Raw genomic sequence first — 27,781 nt, forward strand, 5'->3', positions numbered from 1 at the left:
TTTGTCTGTAATTGCCCTCCCCAAATTTGATATTTGTGTTTATTCGCCACATCCACAGGTGGACCATCCTGTAAGGATTGCTGCCATGGTCCTGAAGGTCTTCTTCCCTACGTGTTGCTCCTCAGCGGAAAGTGGCATTTTGATTGGCCGCTGGATCTCGGAGCAGAGCTCTGCTGTTGTCCTCGCCGTGGTGCATTTCCCCTTCATTCCTGTGCAGGTGAAGCAGTATCTCAGCCACGTCCAGCAGGTGACCAAGATCAAAGTTTCCGTGCTTGGCTCGTGGAGCAACAGCAAACGGGAGAAGGAGGAGAGTCTGAGTAAGTTCTTGGAAGACCTTGGGACAATATTTGCCCACGAGCCGTGGATTCAGATAAGCAAGGAGGGAGACAGCAAATTTTGGAGTTGTTCTACCCTTCAGAAAGAATCTAACAGCTCTAAGGAAGAAGAAATCATCTTAGTGTATTATGACCAGCGCAAAGTCATGCTTTCCCAGTTACATCCCCCGGCGAACACAAGTACTGACCCTAAGGCAGATGATGCTTCAAAGCTCACTGCCGTGTTTGACACAGTTGCCAACAGCAAGATACTGTTCATGACAGACAAATACGATGATGGGCCCGTCAAACTGACCCACTGGCAGTCAGATGGGGTTGAAGCTAGCATCATCGTGGAGCTGCTCAAGCAGGCCTCGGTGCCTGTGTGCCTGCTGTTGACGTTCCTGCTGTCCCTTACCTCTGTGGTGTGTAAAAGCAGGTAAGCCCTGTGACCGTGTCTGGGTGCTACCGGGGAATGTAATTCATGCTTAGGCATTTTCAGGGCAGTGTAGCTATTGTTTCTGCTTAGCTAATGGTGGCTAGGAAATGGATATAATGTGAATTGTGCCAATCTCCTCATAGCTACTGGTACTGCTTGTAATCTACTGCTTGTAAGCTACTGGTACTGCTTGTAGGAGCCTTTCAGGTGTCTGCTTTCCTCATCTCTGAGATCATCAGCGTGCAAAAGGGCCCTTGGACGGTACAGCCGCTGACACGGTGGGTGAAGACTGCAGAGCTGGGTGCTGACAGGAGCTTTTGTCTTTCAGGGTGCTTTTCCGAGGACAGGACCATGGTAGAAAGCATTTCCCAAGTGCAGTGCAGACCCTTTCGTGGACGTTAACCCCAGCAGACACAGGCCAACAGCTGCCATACCTAACGTGACTGATGAGGTCAGGATGCGTTAGACCCGACTGCAAGGAGGTAGAATATGAAAAACAGCTTATAAGAGGCTTCACTGTGAGAAGGGAAGGAGAAAGGGCTGCTATTTTTGCCAGTCTCATTACATCCACAGGCCAACACGGCATAAACTGATGGTGTGTTAAGTTCCATGGGCAACAGCAGGTAGAGAAGCTCCTGGACAAACCCTCTGTTACAGACAGGCTGCAATGGACCCACTCTTAAGGTCTGGGCGGTTTCAAGGTAAAAAGTAAAAAAGCTCAAACACGGTGGAATTTATGGAGGAGCTGGAAGGCAATGCCCCATTTGCAGTAGAAGGGGTTCAGCCCCACTTCAACTTCATCATAAGTGAAGTGGARACTTTTTAAGTTAGAGCATGGCTGGTTAGAGTGAGGAGAGTATCTTCCTTGACGATTTAATAGCTGGGACTCCCTAGTCTTTGCTATGAATCCCTCCATGGCTGTGAAACATCAGCAAATAGTGTATCTAAATCCATCATCTGCCTCACAAACAGCAGTGTTACAACCATGGGACCTAGTAGCAGGAAATGCTGCTCTCCTTGAGCCCGTGGCTAAATCCTGCCGTTCCTCCTTGACTCCAGTAGAGCTTCACTGCTGTGAGCAGGATACCTCAAGTGCCGTGTGCGGCAAACTCATGCGCTAAAGGGAAACTCTGAGTGATGTGAAAAGCAAAAGCTTCTTTGTATAAGGCTTAGTAACATGTCTGGTGAGGTTGGGTTGGATTGTCAGAAAGAGGATTGGAGCTCAGATTCCAAGCTGCAAGAGGACACTTTGAGTAATCAAATTTACTGCTGTATTCATGGGTAGATGTTCTCAAGTATAGCCTAGGGGTATGGGAAATGGAGTCTTCTAACAGGTTTCCGATTGCATGATACTGTCATGAAAAATTACGGTGAAACTCTTCATAGATGAAGCTTTGCTGAACAGTTAGATTATGTGCTTTGATATAGAAGGGAAAAGTGTCCRTTTTTGAACGGTTTACAAAATAGATTTGGGGCCAAACTCGAAGCTGATATAATCAGGAACTACTGATCCATGGGATGGCTTTGCAGATATCAGCTTTGCGTTTGGCCACCATGCTGGTCAGAATTTTGTAGTTAAATAGAAGACGGTGAGTCAGAAGGTTGGAAGTCTTTTCTTTTGTCTCGCCTTGAGCTGTATGTGGCCACCAAAAAACAGACTGACTTTCTTCTGCATAGGCCCGTGGTCTTAATGTCAGACTTYGCCCGTTGCTCAGTGCAAGCACTCAGGCCAGGCCGAGATTCAGATCTAGCCCAAGCCTCACAGATCTCCAGATGGCCGGGGCCAGGCGTGACATGGGAACTCCAGCTCATTCCATGCAGTCTGGCACGGCAGGCACAGGTAGCCTCGTTTATCAACAGCTCTTCTGACTCCAGCTTTTTCTCAACCCAGCAAAGCTGCTTTGAACCAGAGCCGCGACCAGCTGTGTATCCTCATGTGCAGGTTGTGAGGCTTAAACCTGCTTGCTTAAACCTAGGTTGAATCTGTTCTTAACCATAGGGATAGATACTGATTTCCTCCTGTTTTGTTTTATTCACCTCTAGTATTAGCATGTTATTTGTCTGTCTTACGGGTGTTTTAAATCATCAGTCTACGAGAAGAGAGATTAATACCTGGTTTTATGACAAATTTTCTGCCTGACTTTTAAGGCGTTTCATGCACTTTCATTCAATTTGCCACTTATGTAGGGTGCATCTTCCTTTTTTGATGATGTACAGAATGCAGGAAAGGTTCACGGTAGTTGAAGATCAGCATCTTTCCAGGCCCCTACTCCCTGTGCTGGRACAGGACATATCTAAACTGGGGCCTACCAGGTCTTTGCTGCTTCTGATCAGAGGATGGGCAACAAAGGAGCAGCGAGGCCTGGCTGGAATCGAAAGCTCTGGTTTTGTACTCTTCTGTGTCCCTGCACAAGCCATCAATGCCCCCCAGTATGGCAAGCTCTCCCAGTCTCAAAGGGAAGACAATAGTGTGCTATTTATGCAACCCAAATCAGAGATGCTTTTTGAAGATTCATTCCTCTAGAGTTGTTCCTTTYGGTAGTTTCTGTGGGGCTAATACCCTATAGGGAGAGGGGGATAACGATGTCTTCATGGCCAAGCTTGTCTCAGAGCCACTCCGAGTCTGGAAGGAGTCTTCTAAAATCAAAGCAGGTAATAACAGARCCACTCTCCAAGGAGATTTATTAGATGCCACTTTTATGTCTTTTAGACCTTGTCAAGCTTAAATATTGCACACTGGTATGCTGCTTTCTATCTGATGCCTTTTGGAGATGTCACTGAGAGATACAGGCTAACTCTTCTCCTATGTAAAGAAAAAGTCCTCTCCATAGGCAGTTTTCAGTGAGAGATTCTCAATTCTGACATTTCCTTATTCCCTTTGCACTGGCTTCTTTCTCTCTTTCGAGATGAACTGCAAGATTTCTTCCTTTCCTAGGTTTTTATGATATTAAAGAGTAGTCAGCTGTGAAAGCTAAGGAAATGCATGAACAACATCCATTCAAGCTGTGGAAGCTTGAGGGGTATTGCATTTTTTTTTCCTTTCATCATCTGTATCACATTTGTGCTGAGAAAACAAAGTGGTATATTTAGAAATCTCAGAAAGTGAGGAGTTTCCTTAGGCACCAGCATTGACAAAAGCTTCTAAAACACCCTTAAATCCTCCACCAGTCCTGCTTGCCTTTCAAAATAAGGCATTTCTCCAGCACCACCTTGTGCCACGTCGTGGTCATTGCAATCTAATCGTGAGGGATTTGCGTGCAGAATTTCCATTACCCCTGCAGAGTCTTTGGTGTGTCCTTGGGAACATGAGGATGATTTAGTATTGGGACAGCAAAGTATGTGTCTCCTCTTGGAGAGAGGAAAGAAAAGAAAAGCCACCTAATAGCATTTATGGGCACGGGCGCCCTCTGATTTCTCAACCAGAAGGGAGACTTTTTTTCTGGGAGTTYCTAGCAAAGAGCAGCATGGTGGCCAGGGGGTTCTGCTAAATGGAGCTTTAACATCTGTGCGTGATCCAGATTCAGAAAAACAGCTTTTTATCCGGGGTTTGAAGAGTCTACTCTTGCTCTTGAAAGAAATTTGGATTGGAAACTCAAGGTTTCCAATGACAGGCCAGGTGTGACTGACAGAGCCTATGCTTATTTATTGCTAGAATATCTTTGGAAACACCTCCAACATCTCCTACTGTATGCTTTTTAAATATGTATTTATATGAACAAGTCTCCTTTTTTTATATTAGGTTAGTTTTTCATTGTATTTCTAAAAATCATCCCATATACTATAAGTGTGATAAAGAAGTAGGAGCGTTTATGGTGATGTGGGGAGTAGAAGACCAAGCAGGAAGCATTTTTGGCTTTCTCCATCACTCTTCTCTCATCCTTCTTGGGGATGAAAGTTTCCATAGCTCAGCTTGCAAATTTTTATGGAGCTTTTTGTTGAGTGGCTTCATTTACCTGTCTGTATTTATATAGACATCTGCACTTGTACAGAATCTTTATTTGGGTTAAGAGTGCAGTAGAGGTTGGCTAAGTTGGTATTTTAGGGAAAGAAAAGTGAAAGACTTGTTGCTAACATGGCTGAGCACAGACTTCTTAGGCATCTCTTGCAATATGTGAGGTGGCCTTAAGGCCTGCCGTGTTTAAGGAGATTTGTTTGCCCATCAGGAAACACCAGAGCAGGTGGGTGTGTGAAGGACACGCTCCTGAGGACAAGGCTCCTTTGATGATGGTTGGCAGCTATCGGACGTGCTCCTCACCAGCAGAACATAGCAGGACATTGACATGGGAGACCAGGTCTATCAGGACARTGGGTGACCCCCCAAGGTGCTGTGACTCTCCTTTTGGAGTCACGGAGCAGCCAGATGGAAATATCCATTGCCTGGAGAGGATGGGGAGGAGATTGGCCCCGTGGGCATTAGCGGAGGACACCGGAGCCGTTACTTCCTCCTTGAATGTTCATCCATAGCCTTCGGGACATAACGTCCTGGAAGACAGAGTGCTCTTYCTCACGGGCGACCCTCTGCCATCACAAAGGCTTTCTAGATCACAATTAGGAACTAGGAAGTAATTGGAAAACTAGCAAACTAAGCTAGAAGGAAATTAGAAAACTAACTAGAAAACTAAATTGGAGAAAATTCATCTGCACATGTGCCACGGTGAATCTACAAACCAGGTCTTTGCAGTCCGTGGCCAGCATGGCCATCCTCCTTGTGTCCCCCCTCACCAAGCTCCTTCCTCTGTCACTCGGGATGTCACCTTCTGCCAGGCTAGCTGAGCAGCAGGGTGCTCGTTTCGCTCCGAGGTGGGTGGCTGCAATGAAGAGCTGAGTAACTCAGCAGCCTCAAACGGAAGAGAATGATTCACAGCACAGTGCATGGATTTCAAAAGCAACGTACCTGAAATTTTAATGGAGAGGGGGAAGGAGCCTTAAGGACTCCAGTTTTAAACCAGCAAACCTTGCATAAAATATAGTTGAAAGGGCTTARAGGAATGAGGAGAGAGAGCAACCACAGTTAAGCAAGCATGATTTGGAGCTGCTCAATTAGTTGCCATTTGTGTGTTCACTTCTGAGGCTGGAATATTGTGTAAACAACAGGCAGAGCCCCAGTCTGCATTTTATGTTATTCACTCACAAACCTGCCTTGCTGCTAAACCACAAGCTAGCTTTTCTGCCAGATGAAAGCTGGTGGGAGCGTGTGTGCTTTTCCTGGAAGGCTCTGGACCAAATTCAGTSATAATCCAAGCACCTGTACAAATGCAGAAGCAGAGCAGGATACCAGAAATGGATTTAGCGTTTGGAGGGAAGGCAAAATGAAGGAACGTGCCAAAACACTCAAAGAGAGCACATGAGAAGTGTAACAAGTGAGCCCAGAGCCCTGCACCTTAATGAGAGAAGTAACTATTGCATGCACKGAAGAAGTGATCCCCATTATGTCAGCATGCAGATGTATTCTTGAGAGMAAATATGGTATTTTTGTCACTGCGCCACTCCTAAAATTTCTTTCGGCAACCTACCCTCAGTGGCTTTATTTTGGACCGTACAGGATCACCGCTGCTCCCTGCTTCCTGGGTTGTGTGGTAATAACAGTAACTCCCAAAGATAATTGTGTGTCAGTCAGTGCTTCTGAGTCACAAAAACCCCTGTGTGAATATTCCCTTGTGTGGATTTGCAGGCTAATTAAACACTAAGTGTTGTGCTGTCTGTTTAATGCTGGTCACTCTTGCCTAAGAGATGTGAAGAACATAGGGATTCCTTTCCCCAAAAAAGGAATTTGGAAGTAATAAAGAGCAGAAAAAGTGGAAAATAAAGAGATAAAAGGAAACTGCAGGGTAAACAGTTGTTTGTAATACCTAGCTCCCAACAGAAGCGACTGCATGATTAAAGAATTATTTTTAGTAATATTGGAATTTGTGAGTAAGTTTCAAGAGCAAGAGGTGAGATTTTTGTTGATTCTCGGTAGCATTCCAGTCCCCAAATCCTCTCGTTGATTYGTGCTGCATCCTTGCTTTAGATACCAAATTGCCTCGCCATCGGTCTCTTGGAGCCATTACCCTGGAATCCAGGTTGCATTCTGGCCTTTTTTGGGGAAGAGATGGGTACTTTGTTTTACAGGATAATACGTGGAAGTAAGAGGGCGGGGTTGTCCGCTGTAGATGTCTTTGGCAAGGCYGCCCAAATTCATTTAATCTCTAAAGACAGTCGTTAACGTCCAATATTCTCTGATCAGTCCGTGTTGTCACCATCTCGGATTGCACAGCCTTAAATCTACACTGAGCGTTTTGGGTGGGAGTCTGTATAAACACAAYACAACCTGCTTTACAGTAGAAGCAAAAGGGAGGATTACCATTGTTTTTCCACAGAATGCTGAAGTTTTGGCCTTTGTCTTTCTTATGGAGTAAACTCTCAACTTGTGAGCAGTTGGGCCATCGGCTGCAGCACCTCCAGATCATCAGCAGCAGTAAGAAGGCTCAAAACCAGACCCAACTGATGAGGTAAGGAGTGCAGAGACGGACAGTTGCTCTAACCCTGTCTCCTTCTGGAGCCTTCATTATCTATGCAACTAATTTCTACTCTAGCTGCCAATTTCTACTCTAGCTGCCACTTCCGTGACTAGGTGTCGTCAGAGCTTATCTTACATCTGCCACTCGTTATTTTTCCATACTGGATGTCTAGGTCATTGAGATTATCCCCGTAGAGTGACTTGGGATGTTTTCTACCTCACTCTGTTCCCAACTCTAATCTTGCACTTGTTCTGCAGAACACTCCTGCTCCTGCCCTGGTTCGGTTATGGAGCTCTGGGCGCTGTTTTATGTTGCTGAGCTCCTTCCTTTGCACTCACAGTCCTCCTTATGCTATGATCATGGGAAGTGARGTGGCTCCTTTTGGAGCCAGAGGTTCAGGAAACCCAAACCAAGGCTGCTGTGCCCACCACAAGGCTCCCCGGGTGGCCTGGCTAGCACGGCAGCACAGCAGAGTCTTCAGCTGCATCACGCTGCATTGACTTGCTCTCTCAGCTCTCTGCTACTTGGCTGGTCTTTACCCTGCACACTGGTTTATGCTGCAGATATGTCTTCTGCTGGATACTGCCCTAGRCTGGGGAACAGGACTGGGATACTGCCCAGGGAAAGCTGTCACTGCCCTGTATGYGTAGTGCGTTCCCGTCACTGCTCTCACAAGCTCAGTGCTTCCACAGCTGTTGCCATTGCTAGCCACTAACTTAACATTAGTGGCATGTAATGTAAGAGCAGAAGGGTTTGTACACCACTGCAAAAGTGTCTTTTCAGAGAATCTGTGACTGTTTCAGAGAATCTTCCTGCCACTAACTGAAGATCAGAGATTCAACAGTAGTAACAAAATCAGTGCAACAGAAAAAGCAAATGTGCCGCCCAGTAAGTAAAAGAGGGAGAGGGAGAGATCAGAGACAAACATTGAATACCTTTGTGGCAGTTATGTAGTGAGTCTTCCTCTGTGTGTCCTCTGATCCTGCAAAAAGAGATTCCCAAAGAATATTTAAAATAGATCAGTGCAGTTCACTAGCCCTTGTGGATATGTTCCTTAACCCAGAAACACTATTTATTACCTTGATGAGTGGTGCAGCCAAAGCATACCCCTTGGAGAGCCAGCAGGTCTCAGTGCAACGTTCATCTTGAGTGCTGGAGCCCTTAGGATTGCTAAATCCCCACTGAGGAGTTAAACTTTGTCCAACTGGCTCTTTGTAGCTTCAGTGTCTCTGTTCACTCCCTCCACTGAAGCAGTACTTTATAGTAGCAGGCTCCAAGTGGCCCAGTGTTTGGCTGCAGAATTAGCAGTGAAAGTCAAAAGATCTATATGAAACTTCTCTTAAATAAGTTGTCCTTTGCCCCTGCAAGTAAAAGAGGTTACAGAAGTGAAGCCAATAGCATTACTGAAACCTTGAACAAGGTCCTTTTGCTTTAACGTTGTTTCTCTTTATCCTGCTTGCAGGAAAGCCAACATCTTTGTGTCGCTGCTGATTGATGTGGCTCTGGGGATCCTGCTGATGTCCTGGCTGTACAGAAAGAGCCGGATTGGTCACCTTGCTGATACTCTTATCCCCGTGGCTGATGTGAGTCTCAACAGAGCGTTTCTTCTTTTGCCTGCCATGCATGGTGACCAGCTCTTGGTACATAAGGTAGTTTCAAGCAGTTAGTGCCTTGCGTCGAAGAATTCCAGAGTGCCTTATCTCAAGTCAGGAAAATCAGGATTCCTCAAAAACGGTGAAATATTCAGCTCAAACCTACTCAGGTTCCTCAGAAAGAGCACAGTTCTGCTCTGAGTGGGTAGTGAATAGTAATCAGAAACATCCTGAAGGACTGTTCCAGCTCCCAAAGTAGCCAGAATGTCTTGGGCACAACCATGCAGCAGCAAACCAGCCATTGCCAAGCCGGAGGATTTTATTCTGGAGCTGACAGGAAGTGTCCTTAAGTTACACGGAAAAAAAGAAGACAGTGCCTTGGGTTGAGTCTAATAAGCTGCTGGAAAAACAGACTTGACAAGCAGTGCAGCTATTCTTGAGAAGATGAGTTTCATGGGGCCATAAAGGCCATGCCTAGTCAGGAAGCAAAACCCTGAAGGTCTTTCTAAGTACTCTGGTGTGCAAGTGGTAGACAAGGGAGAGTTGCTGTGTCCTGTACTTCTCTCGAACTTCAGCTCTCCATGCTCCCTAAGAACCCTCAGCATAAATTCACAAAGAACAAGTATGATTCATAATACTCTGATTTTCTGCTGGCTCATTTTAAGCATATCACTCTAATATGTCTGTTCAGTGGTGTTTAAGAGAATAAAATGTACTTCTGAGGCTGGAGACCAGACCTTTAATCTGAAGTTCACTCCTGGGAGTACATGTGCAGCCAGTGTTGAACACTGTCCTGCCCCTCCACAGCCTGCTCCCTCCTTTGCCCACTTGCCTTTCATTGCAGGGAATAAAGTTCATCTTTCCACTGGTTTCTTTCTAGCAGCTGGATGTCCTCTGTGTGCTCTTTCTCCAGCTTCTCAGTTGAGAGGAATTTGAGTGTGGAATTCCAGCAACAATATATTTTCTCCTGCTCACGTTGTCTTTCTTGGGAAGAGATGAGTTCCCCTGCTGAGGATCTACTTGGTCCATGTCTAACATTTTCAGAGTCACAGCCATATGTCTGTAATCATTCCTGCACATGCTCTGCTTTCACAAAGTGTGCAGAGTAGCCAGCATAGCAGTGGATCATCATTATTACTATTTTTGTTGTCTTTTCTAGGGAAACTTATACGGATGGCATGTTTCAAACATTCTCTTCAGCAACAGTGTTTTAAAAAAAAAAGACTACAATACTTGAAGTACAATTGATCTTGTAGTTTTTGAGCTATAAATTAAAAATCTGGTAAGCCTTATTTCTAAGTCTTTTCCCTTACAGGTATTTCAGCTGGAAAAGTTTAAGTTAAGTTAAGAAAAGTTAAGTTAAGGGTTCTCCCTCAAGGACTACTGTAAGGGTCTAGTGCTCAGGAATCGGATTTCTTAACCAATCTGCAAGGAAGTGGCTTTTGGCCCAAGTCCTGTTCTCACAGGTGGCTCCAGGAAGCGTTCCATCTGCCCGCTGTCTTTGGCAGATGSCTGCTCTCTTTGCTCAAGGTGCTTCTGATCACAGCACCTGTCCTGGGTGGGCTCACCCATGAGAGCAGCTCGTTCACTCCTCACTCCACTTGCACACCACAGTATCATTTATTTCCACCAGGTCTCCTAGATGGGCATATTTCAGGATCACCAAAAGCTGGAAGCATTAACTCCCGCTGCCGTGGGTGACCTGGCATTCAGCTTGCACCTCTTTATTCTCTSTAATTTCTCCAAGCTTGCTGGTTCAGGACATTTACAATTCCTCTCATTTGCCAGCCTCACTTGCTTCTTTTAAGAGTACGAGATTGTAGACAAAAAGACATTTGGAGTCCTTTTACTACCTTCAGCGCTCAGTGATTTTTGTGTATTTCAAGCCTGTAAAAATACAGAATGGAGAGATCCCAAAATATACCCATGACTTCAGCATGGGCCGTGCAAGCCAGCATTGCTCTGTTTTCCAGTGTGACAGCGACATCTCCTTTTAGCCATTCGACAGGAGGTTTCCACTTTGCTGCTGAATCTCCATCTGGTACACAGTGTTGCCATCACTTGAGCTTTCTCAAGTGCTTTTGCATTGCCAAGTTCAGGAAATTCAGACTTTCCCATATGCAGCAGGAGTGGCACTCCCTTCCCTAGTCCTCCTTGCTCTCCTGTTTCCAATAAGCACCCCAGTCTGATGGTGAAATTTAACTGCTTCCATCGGTGTAACTGTTAGTAAATAAAACATTATGGATGTAAAAACTTTACAGATTTGCTTGCTTGATGTTTAGATTGACAGACTTTGACCGACGTGGAAGTGTGGGGGCTAGATGCAGTGCATAATTAATGTGCCTTCTTCCGGCAGTTCCAAACTTGCACTTCTAGAGGTCCCATCGGGTACCCGTTYCTGTATGGTTTTGCTTTGGTTTTGCACGTTAGCTGGAATCCAGCTGCCAAACTGTCACTTAAACATCTTTTGCTGCGCCTCCCCCTGCCAGTCAAGCATCTCTCTGGAGAGAAACAGGAGCAGGTTAAATTATTCTAACCCTTGACAACCTCCCAGGGTCACAAGCTCCATCTGCTTCCATGAGGATCAGGCCATGTCCCTTGTCTGGCACTCGGCATCCGCTGATATCGGAGTTCCCAAGTCAGCASGGAGCCCACGTTTGTTGACGATGCACAAGACGTCATGGGCTGCGGCTCCCGCTTTCCCTGCTCCGTGAGCTGTGCTGACTGCCAAAGCAGGTTGCCTTTGCCAGTATGTGGAGCAGATGTGATTCAGAGACACCTGGGGAGTAGCTGCATGCAATACCAAGGACTTATTTTTAAGCAGGCTTTCAAAACCAAGCATGAAAAATGTGAATAATCTCTGTAGGTGCCCTCCCTCACAACTCCTACCTTCCTCCTGCTCCCTCCAGGCTTCCAACGATAGCGCTTGTTTTTGTTCCCATTGAGACCAAACCAACCAAMCAAACGGGCTACATTTTTCTCTTTTGAAAAGAACTGTTCATAAGTCATCTTTTTTTCCTTTAACCTCTTGCATTTTGACTGTTTTCTCCTTAGTCTGTAGTATCTTTGGAGCAGTAACACAGCTCATGCCTCCCAAAGTGTTCCTGGGACTTAGATGGATGCAGGATCCTATTCAGTCCTCTTCTGGTAATCAGGAAACCCAGCAGAGAGAACAATTCCTGGAAAATATTCTTRCCTGTCATTTGTAAAGTAGGGAAACACAGAGCCTCAAACACCTTCAACGGGCACAGGGTGATGGTGTATGGAAAGAAGGACTTTTTGGTTTTGACTCTAACTAGAGCATGTGCACAAATATTCTGTTCCTTTATATTGTTCTGTGCAGTTTAGCCCTATATCTTGCGATATGAAGCAACCTTTCTGTAAAAACATACAGAAAAAAAAAAAGTGAACAGCAGAACAGAACAGGTAATTTAGAGTGGGAGACCTGTGTGTCTTTCACTTTGGATATTGCCTCACCACCGGAGACTCGGCATACGAGGTCCAGCAAGTAGACTGTGTCTATACAAAAAATGTCCCCACAGTGGCCTAGTCTAAACCACAGGAGTTGCAGTATCTGGGTTGGTCGTGTTCCTACAGGCTCTGAATGAAACAACTTCCATGAAATACACTGTATCCTGTTCATTACTATTAGATATATTCAGTGATCATGACTGCAGTGAGGATTTTGCCTCCTAGCCACCTTCTCTGGTTCTGCYCTTGATCAGTATAATGGGAAAACAACCTGCAATGTTATGACCTTGTTTTGAAAAGCTTTGCCCAGCTAAGCTTTACTTAAGCTTACCTAAGCTAACGCTTACCTAATGCACCTTCCCAAAGCTGCAATGCCCTGTCAGACATTAGCAGCACCTCTGGAATTGGAAATCTCAGAAACACTCAGTCTTGGAAACTTGCCTTGCTGAAAGACTACTTTCAAGCATTTAAATATTTCATTAAAATCTCCAAATGCTTTTTTGAAGTTATAACCCTAACACTTTAAATATTTAAAGCAGTCTATATTTATAAAGTGGCTAACGCTTCTTTCTTGGCAACAAGGGTAAGATCCGTGAGTTCAAGCCAGTTCTTAGTGGCACTAAATACTTTATGGATTGTTGAGACAGAGGGAAAGTGCATGAAAGACTAAAAGAGACTTGCTGTTAGTTGACTTTTTGGTCAACCTGAAGATGGAGCACGTAATTTCACCACTACATTAAAAGTGCATATTTACAAATTCATTTTACAATGGCTATGTTAACTAATCCATAAAAGGGAATCATTATTTGGAAATAATTTGCCTACAGAGTAATTATGTGTAAATATGTGGGGGAAAGTAGGCTGCAGTGCATTAGTTTCAGGTAGCACATCTTGATTCTTCTGCACACAGTGTTCATTGCAACTCGCATGCACGGCTTTGGTTATGACTAAAATTTTCCGAGGTTGAAGGTGTTCGCTCACACACTCAAGCTGCTAATGCAAAGTTCCAAGAGGCCACTTCTCCTGGGTTGACCACCCTTTTGTTGGGGACCACCACTCTCCGCTTTCTGAAAGGGTCTGCTGGATGGAGTCTCCATTGATTGTTGCCTACAGGAAGAGGTCCCGCCGCTAAGTGCTCAAGTTGATGAGCAGAGCTCCTCTTCTGCCTTGCCTGCTTCAAGGRGGACGTTTGACAGCAGGATGGGATGGGGAGTTAAAATCAATAAAAAAAAAAAAAAATCAGCCCAGGATTAAATCACCAGAAATTGTGAGTCAAAACTCTCAGTGCCTTGGGTAGAGAACTCACTCGAGCTTTGTCCTCAGTGATTCAGAGGGCTACATTTTTACAAAAATCTAAATGGGCATCTCCCCCAGAAGGCCACGATAGAGACAAGATAGCAGCCAAGACAGAGACAAGATGGAGCCGAGCAAAATCAGCACACTACACCACAGTTAGTCTTGCCTAACAGACCTCAGACTATAAACAACGTTAGTCTATGCATCAAGTATGCTTATATAATTATGTTTTCAACCCTGGTGTAAACATACAGGTTATTTGGTGTAAAAATTCACCATTCCTGGCCCAGGGTGCACCATCCTCTTGCCCTTCCAARCTCCTGAGGGTCTTCTCCATGGTTAGATTGCTCCCTCGGTTTTGAGCATTGAGTTGGCTGTTTAATGCCATTAGTTTGTGCACTTGCACCTGCCCATCTCTTGATAGAAGTCCTAATATTTCAAGAAGTCATACTGTGCAAGTCTACCAGAGGGGCMAGAAACCAACTCTAGGTTCCATGTTTCCAGCACTGAGAACATTTAAACAGCTCAGCTGCTTCTTGTGCTTTTTGCCCATAGTCATTTGCCCATAAAGATGCCTTTATGATTTAGCTAGTTGTCTAAAAAATCACTYTTTCCATGCATGCTTTTTTCCCCATGGGTTTTTAGGGTGCAGGGAGGTGGGATAGCAGTTCRCTACACAGGACCTATTCAATGTGATACATCTTTAATCTCATCTCCTTGCTTGTAGCATATAGCTAAAGAGCTCCAAGACCTACTGCAGTGGCTAATGGGAGCACCAGCTGGCCTGAAAATGAACCGAGCTTTGGATCAGGTTTTGGGTCGTTTCTTCCTGTACCACATCCATCTTTGGATTAGTAAGTGCAACAGTTTTACTTCTCTGCCTCCCCTTTCATCTCTTCCCGAGGATTTCATGTTTGCCTCGAGGTAAAAACCTAATCAAAGTGCACTCCTGCAAGTGCATACTTGTCTTTCTGCTCTGGGAACTTMAGCTACGCTTGGATTCCCACACAGGAAAGTTGTGCATATTGAAAAAAGAGCTCATCTTGATGCTTGGCAAATAGTGCAAGTCACAGCAGAACTTTCTTTTTGATGCCATTGGTGGTTAGTGTCCAAGGAAAATTTTAGTTCTTATGTTGGCTTTTGTAGTCTTTGCCCTGTAAGAGGTAGTTGGTAGGACAGGGATGGGAAGTGTTATCTCAGGACATAAATGCAGACCCTCTCCTGGGATGTTGTTTCAGTGAAGGTTGCCTTGTGCATTTAAAATGGAATTATGAACCTGGACAGAAACCCAGAAAAAATAAATCACATGTAGAGGATGGTGATTCCTCTGCTCAAATTGAGCATGTTCCTCTCTTCCTCACAGAGTGGCCACAGCTGGACAGAGACCTAGAAGAGGTTCTGTGGACTGTCCTAAGTAGAAAATGGCCATCTGAAAGAATTTGCTGGGTTTACTTCYATGTTGTCTTAGTGATGATCTCCGGAGTGATATTCTGGGGCAGGGACGTGGAGGAATTCCAGCAGGAAGATGTTGCAGACAGATGTCCTCTCCTTACTCTCACTCTCTGTGATCTTCACTAGGCTACATTCACCTGATGTCTCCATTCATTGAGATGATCCTCTGGTACGTTGGTCTGTCGGCTTGTCTGGGCCTTACTGTGGCTCTTTGCATCCTCTCCGACATCATTGCTCTTCTGACCTTCCACATCTACTGCTTCTACGTCTATGGAGCCAGGTGAGTTGATTTCTCTCATTTGTATCTTAGGTATGCTTGGAGAGAAGCGCTAGCACTTGTGTGCAGGGCATATCTTTAAGTTGTGGAGCAGCTAACAGCTCTCTGCTTTGGCAGATATTTACTGCTATTGCTGCCAAAGCCTCTTACTGAACCAGATGGACTCTCATCGTACAGAAGTASTAGGTAAAAGCAGGTATCTGGGATAGCTGGGCCCTGGTGGCTTGATTTCACAGAATCACAGAATCTTAAAGGTTGGAAGGGACCTCTAGTGATCATCTAGTCCAACCTTCCYGCTCAAGCAGGGACACCTAGGGCACGGGGCACAGRGYGGCATCCAGGCGGGTTTTGRAGACCTCCAGRGAAGGAGACTCCACAGCCTCCCTGGGCAGCCWGTGCCAGGGCTCTGTCACCCTCACAGCAAAGAAGTTCCTCCTCCCCTGGAGAGGGAACTTCCTGTGTTTGATTTCTCACCAAAGAACCACAAAACCTACACCTTCATATATCAAATCTGTGGGTTATTCATTCATCTTATTCCAGACCCAGATGTCATATGGGTACATTCATTCCTAGTGTAGCATTTTTTTTTAACTTGACAGTTTAACCTAAAAATGAATTGTTATATTCTTCTATGCAAGTAGAACTGACGACCACTGCAGTACAAGCAGCCTAGCTCCCAATTCGCTTGCATTTAATACTACTTATTGTAGTAAAGATCTGGAAAACATAAAGCCACCTAGGAGGTAGAGTGCACCAAAGTAGTTCATGCCTTGCCTTTGAGTTCCTCATTGCAGTTGTGCCCTACGCAGTAGTTTTGAGGGAAATTGAAGGAGTGGAGGAAGAAATGTGAACCCTTGAACTTCTGGAGAAGCCCAGGCCCTGACTGTGCCCTGCTTTAGAGCTTCTGTCTGCACTTTGGAGCCCATCTGACAGGTTTGGGGCTGCAGCACAGCTGCGGCGCCTTCCCCACATCATTGTCCAGACGGATTGAAGGGCCTCATGGCCTGGGAGCCAGGCAGAAACTCTGAGGGAGGCTGGCAGGAGCTTTGGGGCACGTTTGGGATTACTGTGCAGACAGGGGCAACCTGCTGTGCCTCGTGTCCCCCAAGGAAATTCAGAAAGTGATGCCAGTGGCTCTCATCCCCCCAGAAAAACACAACACCTTGTATTTGTGCAGCTGGCAGGAGAACTTATTGCTTTGAAGGGACGGTGAACTCCGGGATCCTCTTCTGAAACTAGCCACACAGTGAAATGAAAGTGGGCATGTGTGTGCAGGTAGCCAGCAAGGGTGCTACATCAGACACACAGGCTTGATCTTCTGCCTCAGGGCAGGGGACGCAGGCAGGAGCAACCTCAGTGTGAGCCACGAGGCAGCTGGTGGCACCAGCCTGAAGTTGTTGTCCTGGGCGCCCACTTACCCCAGAGATCAGGGCACCGACCTCTGCCTGCCAGACCTTTGGGGGCATCCTGCCAATCCCTTGAGGCATTTAGTGCTCCTCAGGCTAGATGACTGTCTCCGATAGTGCTCCTTGCTTCTGCTTTCGCTGTGCTGTCTTGAAGTTTCAGCAGCTGCTGCTCATTAGCTAGGCTAATTTAACAGTGTCCCTTTTGAAGGCTCTTTTCTGTCTCTCAGTTGACCTGTGTCCCTCTTCTTGACATCATTTCTGCTGGAGGTTGCTGCCCTGGATTCTTTGTGTCTCTGCTCTGTTTTAGTGGCTCTTTTCTGCTCTGTCAGGTTATTTTGGGGGTGTCTTTATCTCACCTCTTTTAACTCCAAGCTTCTCCCACTGCTGCCATTTTTCCATGAGGCAAATAGCTTCCAGTGTTGTAACACCACCGTGCTGAAGCCTGATGATGAAAGGATGCCATAGGGGAGCCCCCATCCATTTGGTTGGTCTCTTCCCGCTTTTGCAGATGTCTCAAGCTGTGCTTTATTAAAACAGTTACCAGGAATTCCTGCCCTTTCATTTTTAGTCTTTTGCCTCTCCGTGCTACATAGGCAAAATTGAATTGCATTGATGCCAATGAACGGGGCAGAGCTTTGGCTGCCGCTGCAATGCAAAGGGAATCAAGTGAGGGGAACAGGAGAGTATAACCTGGAGAGAGGAAGGTGAGCTCTGGGAAGTAAACATGTTTGCTGCAGTTGAGCTGATGGCAGGAGACTGGCGATTGCTCCTGCTCCTCCCAGCAGAATTTGCCGTTCCCCAGGCGCCACCACCATCATCAACAGCAGGAGATAATCCTGCAATCCAGAGCTCTGTCAGAGCCAGGCACACTGACATGACTCTTGCCCGCTGTGGATCCATAGCTTCCAGCAATAGCCAGCTTTGCCCGTGCCCAGGGACTGYCCCTCCAGCTGACTGAGCAGTTGTTAGTGTTTTATCTGTGTCCCTCTTGTGTTGCTTTCTTTTCCCTCCCTGAGTTGGGTGGCATCAGCAGGTCAGTGGAGGCCTGCGTGATAATGATGATGATGATGATGGTGATGGCTGTTTTGTGTTGAAGCTCGGGAGCTCACAGCTCTAATTCACAGTGTCATCTCTTTACTCAGGCTCTACTGCCTGAAAGTTTATGGGCTCTCGTCTCTTTGGCGCTTGTTCCGTGGGAAGAAGTGGAACGTCCTCAGGCAGCGGGTGGATTCCTGCTCCTATGACTTGGACCAGGTAGTGCTGCGGGGCCGGGGCTGCGCTGCCAGGACACACTGCTTGCAGGTGGCCTTTTACCCCAAACACGGGCACATGAACCCGGGGAAGCTCTGCAGTGCCCGGGGAAGGGGCACACCTCCACCCCAGACAAATCCTTGGGCACCGTTGCCCTACAGCACTGCTCTGCATGYTCAGGGGACCTGCTCCTTGCAGGCRCTGAGCATCTGCACGGAAAGTTGGGAATTTCCATGGGTGCTGCAGATGCTTGTACCTCTCAGAGACCARGAGGGAGATTATGGGGGAGGGAGGCAAGTTAAGAAGTGATGTTCAGGAGYGTTGCCATAGTTACAGACTTCCTATAGTTCCTGCTAAAAGGCCCCCTTTAATTTGTGTTGCTCTGGAGCCCACACATTTTCACTGCAATGGCAAATGCCAGGGTGGGTTTTTTTTTAATGAAAGAGTGTAAGCTGTTTTTCAGTTCTGAAATTCCACGGAATTTCAGAATTCCAAGGCCTGCTCTTGCGAACACGGCTGGAATGTCTCCGAGGGAAAAATCATGATCGCGTTTCCATCTTTGCTTGTTATTTTACAGCTGTAGGTGACTTTTGCTGGAAACTGTAGACGCCGTGATAAATGCATGCAGAGGCTCACCTGGCTCATCTCTGCATCCACCCTTGCAGCCTCGCTTGCCGTGCTGCCTGGTGGCTTCCAGGGCCCGTGCCTCTCCCTCGGTCGCAGTGTTACACTCTGAAGCCTCTGGCACTGCACACGGAGAGCTGTTTTTCTCCTTCCCTACTGATGGAAAAGTCAGAGCCTCTGTGGCAGGGCAACAATTTACGTCAGCCTTCTGTCCCTGTGTGCTTGGGGAAGAATTAGGTTGGCACTTCAAGCTTCATCCTGCTGCTGTGGAGGCCAGAGGGAGTTTTGTTATTGGCCTGGGTGGGAAGAGACGTTCAGAGCAGACCGTAAAAGACTTGCAGAGATGCTAAGCAACAGCAGCAGTGACGGAGGAGGGGACAAGCAACTGCTGGMAATAGAGCTCATGGCAGCTGCTTTCCTATGGATTTTTCGCCTTGCTCACCTCAATATTGCCCCCCTTTGCCTCAATGACCTCAGCTTCTTTCCGTCTCCCTCAACCCTGTTTCCCATGACAGCCCCACTGACAAAGGGGAAAGGTCCGTGCCTGCTCCGGAGCTGCCAGCTCCTGCCCCTGGGAGCCATTACTGACCAGCTCCTGTCATCGTTGCCCTACAAGCACGCACAGATTTGGGTCTTGTGCCTTTCCCCAGTTGCCAGTTCCATTAAAACACTGCAGGAAAATAAAAAAGCCTTCTCAAATTTCTGCAGAACAACCTAACAATTTTTTACTTCTATTTATCCTTCCATCTCTTTCAAGGTAAAGTCTGGCCAGTGGCTTTGCAGCTCATAGTGGTAGGGGATGGACAGACAGCATGATCACATAAGCCTTTTTTCTTAAGGAAGTTGGCCCAGAGTTGGAAATCCTGAATACTGGTAGCAGGGAGCTTTCTAAGAAGGCAAGTGAGAGAAGMAGCTCTGAAAATATTCCAGATATTCCAAGTTATTCATATAAGGAGTAAGAAGARTGTCAACACTTACTATTCTTTTATTTTATTCCTTTTTTTTTTTTTTTTGCCATTGCTCTGCTAATGATCATGTTTCTTTTTCCCCTAGTTATTTATCGGCACCCTGCTGTTCACAATCCTGCTGTTCCTTTTGCCTACAACTGCCCTGTATTATTTGGTGTTTACCCTGGTAAGATGTAACCCTTAAAGCCAGTCACCTATGGTCTTCACAGATATTAAAAAAGAGGATTCCTAGGCATTTACTGTCAGCCATAAAGAAAATACAATATTTGTCTGAGTGCCACAAGAGGGGTTGTCACACAGCTTTACATGGATCAGGTAAATGGAGTTCAGGAGAGAGAGTTGTGTGTCTCCAAAGGGGTTTTCCTGCAAACCARCGTCAGCAGGACACCACTGAAAAGCCATTTTTAATCTTTCCCTCCTGCACCTGCTGTTACGGCCCCTGCCGTCTGATCCAGAACTTTTCCTTCTAAAAATTAACCTTCCGTGTTAAATGTTTCCAGCCAGGCTTTGCTAAGAGGGTTGGACTTTTTCTTTCTAGAAGGAGGGTAAGAAGAGAGTAAATTCTCTTTCTAGAATTTACTAGAAATAGAAGCCATTTAGCCTGTGACCAATGAAAGTAGAATACAGTTGTGCCTTTTGGGGTCATAGCATCTAAAAGAATGGGTACTTCATTATGGTTACAACCTTAGGCTAAGATTGTCAAGGACCTCATGCGGTGGCAGGATGTCCCACACAACACAAACCCACTTCGGAAGGTTTTAGCTTAGCACGCAAACATGCCAGGTTGCAGAACAATTTGTGATGTTGCAGATGTTGGGCCTCCCATTTCTCTGAGACTTGTCTATTAAACTGTTTCTCTGCAGCTCCGTTTGCTGGTGGTGGTTGTGCAAGGCTTGATACACTTGCTAGTTGACCTGATCGACTCYCTGCCTCTCTATTCAATCATCCTTCGGTTCTGCAGATCCTACAGACTTGCAGGTAAGTCCTTCAGTGCTGCTCAGGCAGAAATTCAGGGATTTTGAATTATGCATTTCATGTGGATTACTTGAACTGGTACAGGAGACACTTCTGAACAGAAAGACTCGGGAGATCAGAGAGCTGAGGTCCCAGGTCYGTAGCTCCAGTTCTGCTGTTGGCTAACTGGTCACACTAAGGAGCAGGATAAGGATGTCTGTGGAAGAAGACTGATGCTGAAGGGCTCTGGATAGGCTTCATATAATCACTCACTTTTTCACATCAACCTATCACCAATTTGAAACTACTCATTTTTATTCCATTTCTAATAAACTGATGAGTATCAGAGTAAAATATGGCTTGGAAATATCTGAAAACAGCTATGGTTAACCCAGCTAAAATCAAGCAGATCTCAATCATCACATGCCATCCATTTAAAGGGCATGCAGCAGGAAACTTTAAGAACATAASCAAACCAGAGCAGTCATCAGATGCAAAGGAAGCCCGAGACAACTGATAATAGCCTTATCTGTTGGAGCAGTGCCAAAGTTGATGCTGGGACAGCAGAGCTGGGCAGCATTACCGAGTGTGTGGCTTCTCCATGTGTTCCTTCAGCAGGTTCCCGTGAACTTCCTGGCAGAAACTTCTGAACCTGTCAGAGCTGTCTTTGGAGAACAAGAAATGCTGTTGAAGAAAACTGCCCTAGTAAACATCAAGTCCAAGGGAAGAAGGAAATTTTGTTGCCACTGAGAGACATGGAGTCATTTATTCCAGTCAGGATTACTTCTTGGTTTTGTTCAGCTGGCCACGCTCTGCGGGATAGAAAGCTGCAGCCTATGCAGAGTTTTCTGCTCTGTTGAGTTTGTTACCTGATTTACTTTCTTAAGTTGACTRTTTGTTTGCTTCCCTTGAACATTTTAAAAGGGAACAGTGCAATACGACCCCTGCTAAATGGAGAGGCATCTTTGAAAATTTCCCTGGGCTACGTTCCTGGCACGAATCAAAAAGATCCTATTGCACTGGTAACAGAAGGAGCAGATGAATTAGAAAAATCAAAGGACTTTAGAGAATGCACTTCACCTGATGTTCCTAGTGCTTAGTTTTTGCTTCCATTTTCTGCTTCAGAACTTGGATAGGGCATCTTTTGGCTTTATAAGCGTTTTCAGGATGGTCCTACCAATGTGGCTGGATATCATTCCTGTAAGCAAGGTTTGAGTGCAGTGTTTAAGTTCGGTTCAGTCCTGGCAGCCGGCCTCCAAGTTCTTTGGCTCGGCTTCTGAATTCACAGAACAATTCTTCTTGATGAAACTTAGGCCGAGATAGATGAGTAATGATTGGTCCGAATGCCAGAAATACCTGTTTTCCTTGCACATATCTCAACTGACATACTGTCAGCTTTAAAAAACCTCTTGAAACTTCGTTAAAGCTGATGGCCCCCGTGCAAGAAGTCCGTCTGCCCAGCATTAGCTAAAGGGCTGCTGCTGTGGTTAGGAAGGGCACGCTGTGATCTTGATTCCAACCGCTGACGTGCTGCATGATTTTGGTGACGACGGTTCATTTCTCTGACCTTCTCTTTCCTTCTTGCCCCAAACCTATTCCTTTTACAAACCTTGCGACTAGGTTTGTCATCCTCAGTTCTTAGTTCTGTAGCCCCTGGCATGTTGTTGCCTCTGTGGCTGGTGGGAAGTAAATCAGCAGTGAGCACTGGCATGCGAAACAACACAAATGGGCTCAGGTACTGACTTTTTTGTGCCATTGATGTGAATTGTGTGTAGAAAACACACAACCCTAGGCTCTGGAGCTGGCTGGTAATTACAAAGGGTTTATTTAGAGTCCTTCTCTCCTGGAATAATCTGAAATATGAACTTTTTTGCTTTTTCTCTGAAGTGCCTAAAGAGGTCTAAAACTTAAGGTAATCTAAAGGTCATTCCAAATCTGAATTCACTTGCAAACACTCTGTGCGTAGATTTTCTTAGAAGTTTGAGACTCTTGAATAATTGAACAGTCTAAAAGAGGCTGTTAGCTGGGRCTGTAAAAGGGACGTGTGCAGTCGTGACCTCCAAAATAACATTTCCATGGATCATGTACCATAAACTTCAGTGCTCACTTGCTTGTGCCTACAAATCACCTTCCTGAAGAGAAGTTTCTGGAATGACTTGGATGTTTCCTCTTAGCCARAACGCAGAGAGTTTCTCTGTGCAATTATTCCATTCCAGCACGTTTGTGTGAGGAGACCCTAAAGACTGGAACATCTTTTGGAAGCTATTGGGGAAGCTTTTCAGTATAACCCAACAAGAGGCAGATCATTCCCTCCTGTCCGGCACAGAAAAGGCCTTAGGATTTGGGGAGGTGTAGTGTAAGTTAGAGCTCTGCCTGACAAGATAGTTCCCTCTCAGAAGAAAAAATAAACTGTAGAATTAGAATTAATTTAAAATGTAAGGAAAAAGAGTTAAGAAAATTAATGTGTAAAAGACAATTAGCTACTGTATAATTGAGGCCACTACAGATTTATTTCTGTTTCTACTTCTGAGTTATTGTTTGATTTGTGACAGATCACTTCTCTTGCCTTGTCACCTATAGAAAGCAATGGGGGAGCACTCTTGGTTGTTGCAGATATACTGAGTATGGGTTGGAATCATTTCTGTGAAGTGKTTTTTTTTCACTTTTTTAAAGTGTTTTAATCCTAAGTGTCATCTTTCTTTGAAACTTTACATTAAACATTCATGTGTGATATTTCAACCTTGGAATCCAATATCTTTCCTATTCATTTTTGAAGTATTGAGAATGTAACAAGAAGAAGGAATATAAAAGTGAGAGGCTTGATAGGGTGAGTAGTGTGTTAAAAATCTACAAATGGTAGGATTAATAGGCAGTGATGGCTTTGAAATGCTTTTCAAGCCTCTGGTCCAGACGCTCTCTCCTTGTAGTGTGAAAGGGAGAGAGATTTGCAGTATCCACATGAGCATGAATTAAGAGAGTCCTCTGTCTTGTCTTACCATGCAGTTCCCATTCGGTCTGAGGTTTGGGAACCGATACAGATTACTGCCATCCCTCTGSCATGAGCAGTCCTTTCTTTTTGATTTCTTGGCTTGTGCTTTCTTTAGGACTGCGTTTGCAACCTGGAAGTCAAGGGCTACTTTTAATGAAGCTGAGAAAAATGCATCTATTACCATTAAGGTTAAAATTACTGTAGAGAGAATCTGTGCTTCCTATTTAAACACTTTAGGAGTTCACAAATCCAAGAAGTTTAAAACACTCCTCTCTAGGCAAGTGCTTCTCAGCTAACAGAGCTGAACGGCAAATAATGGTGCTTTCCCCTAGCCTAAGTTCAGTTTCCTTGTTCTTTTTATTTTCAGCTGGTGTGAAGTTCAGAGTTCTTGAACAGAAGCAGGGAAAACCTCTTCGGCTCCTTATGCAGGTGAGTCACCAAACAAAGCACAGAGCAAAAGATTAAGGTTTCCTGTGCTTTTGTACCCTTGCATCTCCGTGCTCTTTTGCCAGTTAATAAATGWTTTTTTTTTTTTCTGAAAATAAATGATCGAGTCGGAGCAGTGAAGTTACCCTTTCAGGAGGGTTTGGAAACCCTCCATTTCCTGACTTTGCAGCAATTCTGCCATACAACACAGTTGCTTTCCTTGCTCTTTGCATCCTAGGAGGCTGGTCTGTGAGGCAGTATATAGAGTTGTATAAAGAATGTTTGGACACAGAAGAGTGCCTGGGCAGGAATTAAACACAATTCCCCAGCTCTGCTTTTTGAATCCTGCGGGCAGCTCCGTTTCAGCAGAGGTGGGATTGCCATGGGCCTGGCAAATCAGCCAGCAGCACTTTGTCTCAAGAGGAGTCCCAGCAGCAGATGCCTTGTRGAGCAGAGCTGTAGCGTGCCCTGAGCACACTGTCATCCGCCCTCCTGCACTTAGGTGGGGTTCACCTATAAAAACCACAGTCTGGCTTTCCCCATGCCCAGAAGACTCCATAAAAAGGAAGCTGTGGGCTCCAATGGTGAGGCACAGACACAGCTAAGCAGAACGGAGAAATTGTCCTGGTGTGTGTGTCAGACAAGGTAGAGAGCTTCTCCAAAGGTAAAGCATCAGGATTTAGGTGGAGAGCGGAGGCACTGAATCATATTAGTATGATCAATATTCCTTGGACCAAGAAAGGTCCTTATGCTGTCATCAGCTTATGGACATCAGTCCATAAGGATATCAGTCATGTCCTTAYGAGTCATCAGCTCAAGGGCTGGAAGTGCTTTAGTTGATGTCTCTTTTGGCCTTCTACTCAAATAATAATGAGCAGAGAATCAGTAAAAGGACTTTTTTTTTGCTGGTGAAAATGAAGTACAGGCTTGTGTCAGAACTCCTGCTCAGTATATCACTTTCCACAGGAAATTCTAAAAATCCTCCTTTTTAGTGACCTGCTAGAATTTGTAGGGTACGTGGAAAGAGTTTTTTCCTAAAAATTTCCCTGCAGCTTTCCTCTTGTCTGCTTCCCACACGTCAGCCCTWTGGAGCCATGCCTGGGGGAAGCAAGGTTGAGTATTAGTGTAACGATGCCTACAATGAGCCACAGGTAACTGAAATGTTCACACCTGTCCCCCCCAAGTCCTGCAAACTGATTAGAAATCAACTATACTAATTGTGAGCATCCATATTCAGCTTGTACTTCAGACAAGGGATTATTTTTATTACTTAGATAATGCCTTGCAAAGCAAAGTCCAGACACAGGCAGATGGAGGATGGGATTTCCATCCAAACACTGCTTAAAATTTTCCAGGAAGTCATACATAGTTAGTATTTTCATGAGGATTTAAAATAATTTATTTTGGTACAGAAAAACAGAAATATTTCTGGCAGAGCAGGTCAGCCGAGTGGCAGCCCAGCAAGAGGACGTGTTGTATCTGATTCCTCTGACCTTCTTCTAGAAATGTCGTCTTTCAAAGCAACTGCTTTGAAAAGGGTTAAGCAACAGAGGGAAGGAAAAGGGAACAGCTCCATTATGAAACAAAGGATGTGCCTACTATATCAGGGGATATTAGAGCTTTGAACTACAGAAATTGCATAAAAAGAACTCAGATTGCTACTTCCTCAATAAAACAGTTGCTTTGTGTTTGCCTCTTTCTTTCCTTTTATTACAGAAGAGGTAGAAAAGCATATTTTGCTATAAATAAAACCGAACTAACTGCTTGGTGAATCCCTATGGGACTCGCTTAAGATCTGCTAGTAAGACACTGGCCTAAAGCAAGGCCCTGATGGATATGGTTGTTGTTGAGCTTCCCTCGGCTCATGTGAACTGCTGCCCTGGCTCTTCCTTAATTTCCTAGGGATGCTCCTGGGTACGAGCRCTTTCTTCTTCTGTTTAACAATGTTGTGCCAGGAAACTAATTTGGCAGAGGGCTCCAGGACCACTTCTAATGCCCYGTTTGCTTAATCACCCTTTCCCAAAGCTCGAGCTTTTTAGGCACTCCGTACTCATCCTTCCCCTCTTCAGGAACACCATCTAGCTGAAGCAAACTACTAGTATAAGCAAATTCTCAGAAAGAAAGCCACTCTTCAGGGGACAAAATATTCGACTTTCRACTGAGTAGTGCTTTTTGCTGTGTTTCTTTTTTGTATTTGTTTTTTCCTCCTGTGAATTATGGGGTCTTTCTTCTTCATGCAGCTCTTTSGTTGGTTCCTACGCAGCTGCTAGCAGAGTATGAGCTTCCATTTCTTTCCACTGTCCAAGCTTTCCCTGGCTCTGTATTGAGTTGCCTCCTCACCTTGACATCCCTCAAGCTATTTTCTGAGACTCATCAATTCTTTGTCATCTCTTCACTCTTTTGGTACTGTCTGTTGCTGTGACTCCTTTCATGCCCCCAAATTTCTCCTGGCTCTAGGACTTCAGCCATCTCACTGCCCTGAAGTGCTCCACTAGGAGAACTTCCAGGTTCTCATGTGCTTCTGTTACCTCTTGTCCAGCRGAAATGTCTTCTGCATCTGCTGAAAGAACAGTACAACCTGTTTGTGAGCATAACTAGAGGCCAGGAACTGTGCATAAGCAGAGACTCCRGACATGATTGTTCTTGGGATGGTGATTGAAATCAAACTGAAAGATGTGAACCCATTTTATTACCTCTACTTGAAAATGAGTCTAATAACACTCCTCGCAAGGATGTGTTTCGGGATGCTACAGAAGGCTGAGCAGCTCCAAATAGCTAGAGAGGGTTCCAGGAGAGGCTGATACCATGCAAAGGTTGCATCTGAGTGTGCTTCTCACTAACGTATTTTCACTGCTCATCTTCTCGTAGATCAACCCGCTCTCCTACGGCAGCCTGGTGCAGAGGTACCGGCTGCCAACCTGCAGCTGCTACCCCAAGGATTCCTGGACGTCCCTCTGCAGGAAGCTGTTCTTTGGAGAGTTGATCTACCCCTGGAAGCACAAAGGAGAGAAGCAAGATTAAAGRAAGCCAAGGGACCCAGCAGGAAAAACTTGGATATTGAATCCTAATGCTTGGAGCCAGCAGCTGCTGGATCCCCTTCGTGGGATTTTRGTAATGTGGGAGGGTCTGAGTTTTTAAAGGCAGGTGTTTTTTAACAGTCGTCAACTTGCTCCTTCCCCTACAGTGTGTTTGAAATGACTGGATTTCCAGGCTGYTTCTTGTTCATTCCGTGATGGTCAACCCTAGATTACAAACTGCTGTTCCCAAACAATGTTGCCTGCTGGCAGCATCGGCTAATGATAATTGTTAAAGCAAAAGACTTGGCCCRTCAGTGCCTCTTGGAACCAGCATTTAATGTAAGCAAGGAAGTAGCCTCTACATGCCTTGGTAATTTATATCTTCCCATTTAAATTCATAGGAGCACATTAAAATAGCCCTACGGGCTGTTCAGAACCACAGTGTTGAGGTGCATTCTGCCTCTGGATATTTTGGATCTTTTTTGCTTCGGTATTCAAGCCRGCTGATGAAAACCATGAGGAGAATTGCCTCTTAGCATCCTATACTGAAAACAGTACAGCTGGAGTATCTGGGCTCCTAAGATATTTATTCTTTAACCTCTGGTTGGGCTTGGATTCACTGAGCATGGAAACAACAGGGACTGGATGCCCAGAGACCCGGAATGCTGCACATCTGAGGCTGCAGGAAGCACAGAGGCTCTTTCCTAGGTTTTCCAAAGCAAGTGGTGATTCGGAGGAGCTGAGCCCTCCACTGACACCAGCCCTGGCAGCGCGGCGTGCACAGCCTCCAAGCCCACACTGCTCA

At 45.4% G+C, this 27,781-nt stretch overlaps 1 protein-coding gene across 1 annotated transcript; it reads left to right on the top strand.

Moving 5' to 3' along the window:
* Nucleotides 1-27,514, top strand: PIGQ (phosphatidylinositol glycan anchor biosynthesis class Q). Its single transcript, XM_026046465.1, has 10 exons — nucleotides 1-753; nucleotides 7,113-7,244; nucleotides 8,716-8,836; nucleotides 14,340-14,466; nucleotides 15,191-15,344; nucleotides 17,890-18,001; nucleotides 19,676-19,756; nucleotides 20,454-20,568; nucleotides 23,901-23,962; nucleotides 26,828-27,514. Exons 1-10 carry the CDS (start codon nucleotides 86-88, stop codon nucleotides 26,978-26,980), a joined length of 1,725 nt encoding a protein of 574 aa, XP_025902250.1. The 5' UTR covers nucleotides 1-85; the 3' UTR covers nucleotides 26,981-27,514.
* The last annotated feature ends 267 nt before the right edge of the window (nucleotides 27,515-27,781 follow it).

The sequence above is a fragment of the Nothoprocta perdicaria genome, unplaced genomic scaffold (genome assembly GCF_003342845.1).
Source record: "Nothoprocta perdicaria isolate Ctin4 unplaced genomic scaffold, notPer1 scaffold_444, whole genome shotgun sequence".
Classification (NCBI taxonomy): domain Eukaryota; kingdom Metazoa; phylum Chordata; class Aves; order Tinamiformes; family Tinamidae; genus Nothoprocta; species Nothoprocta perdicaria.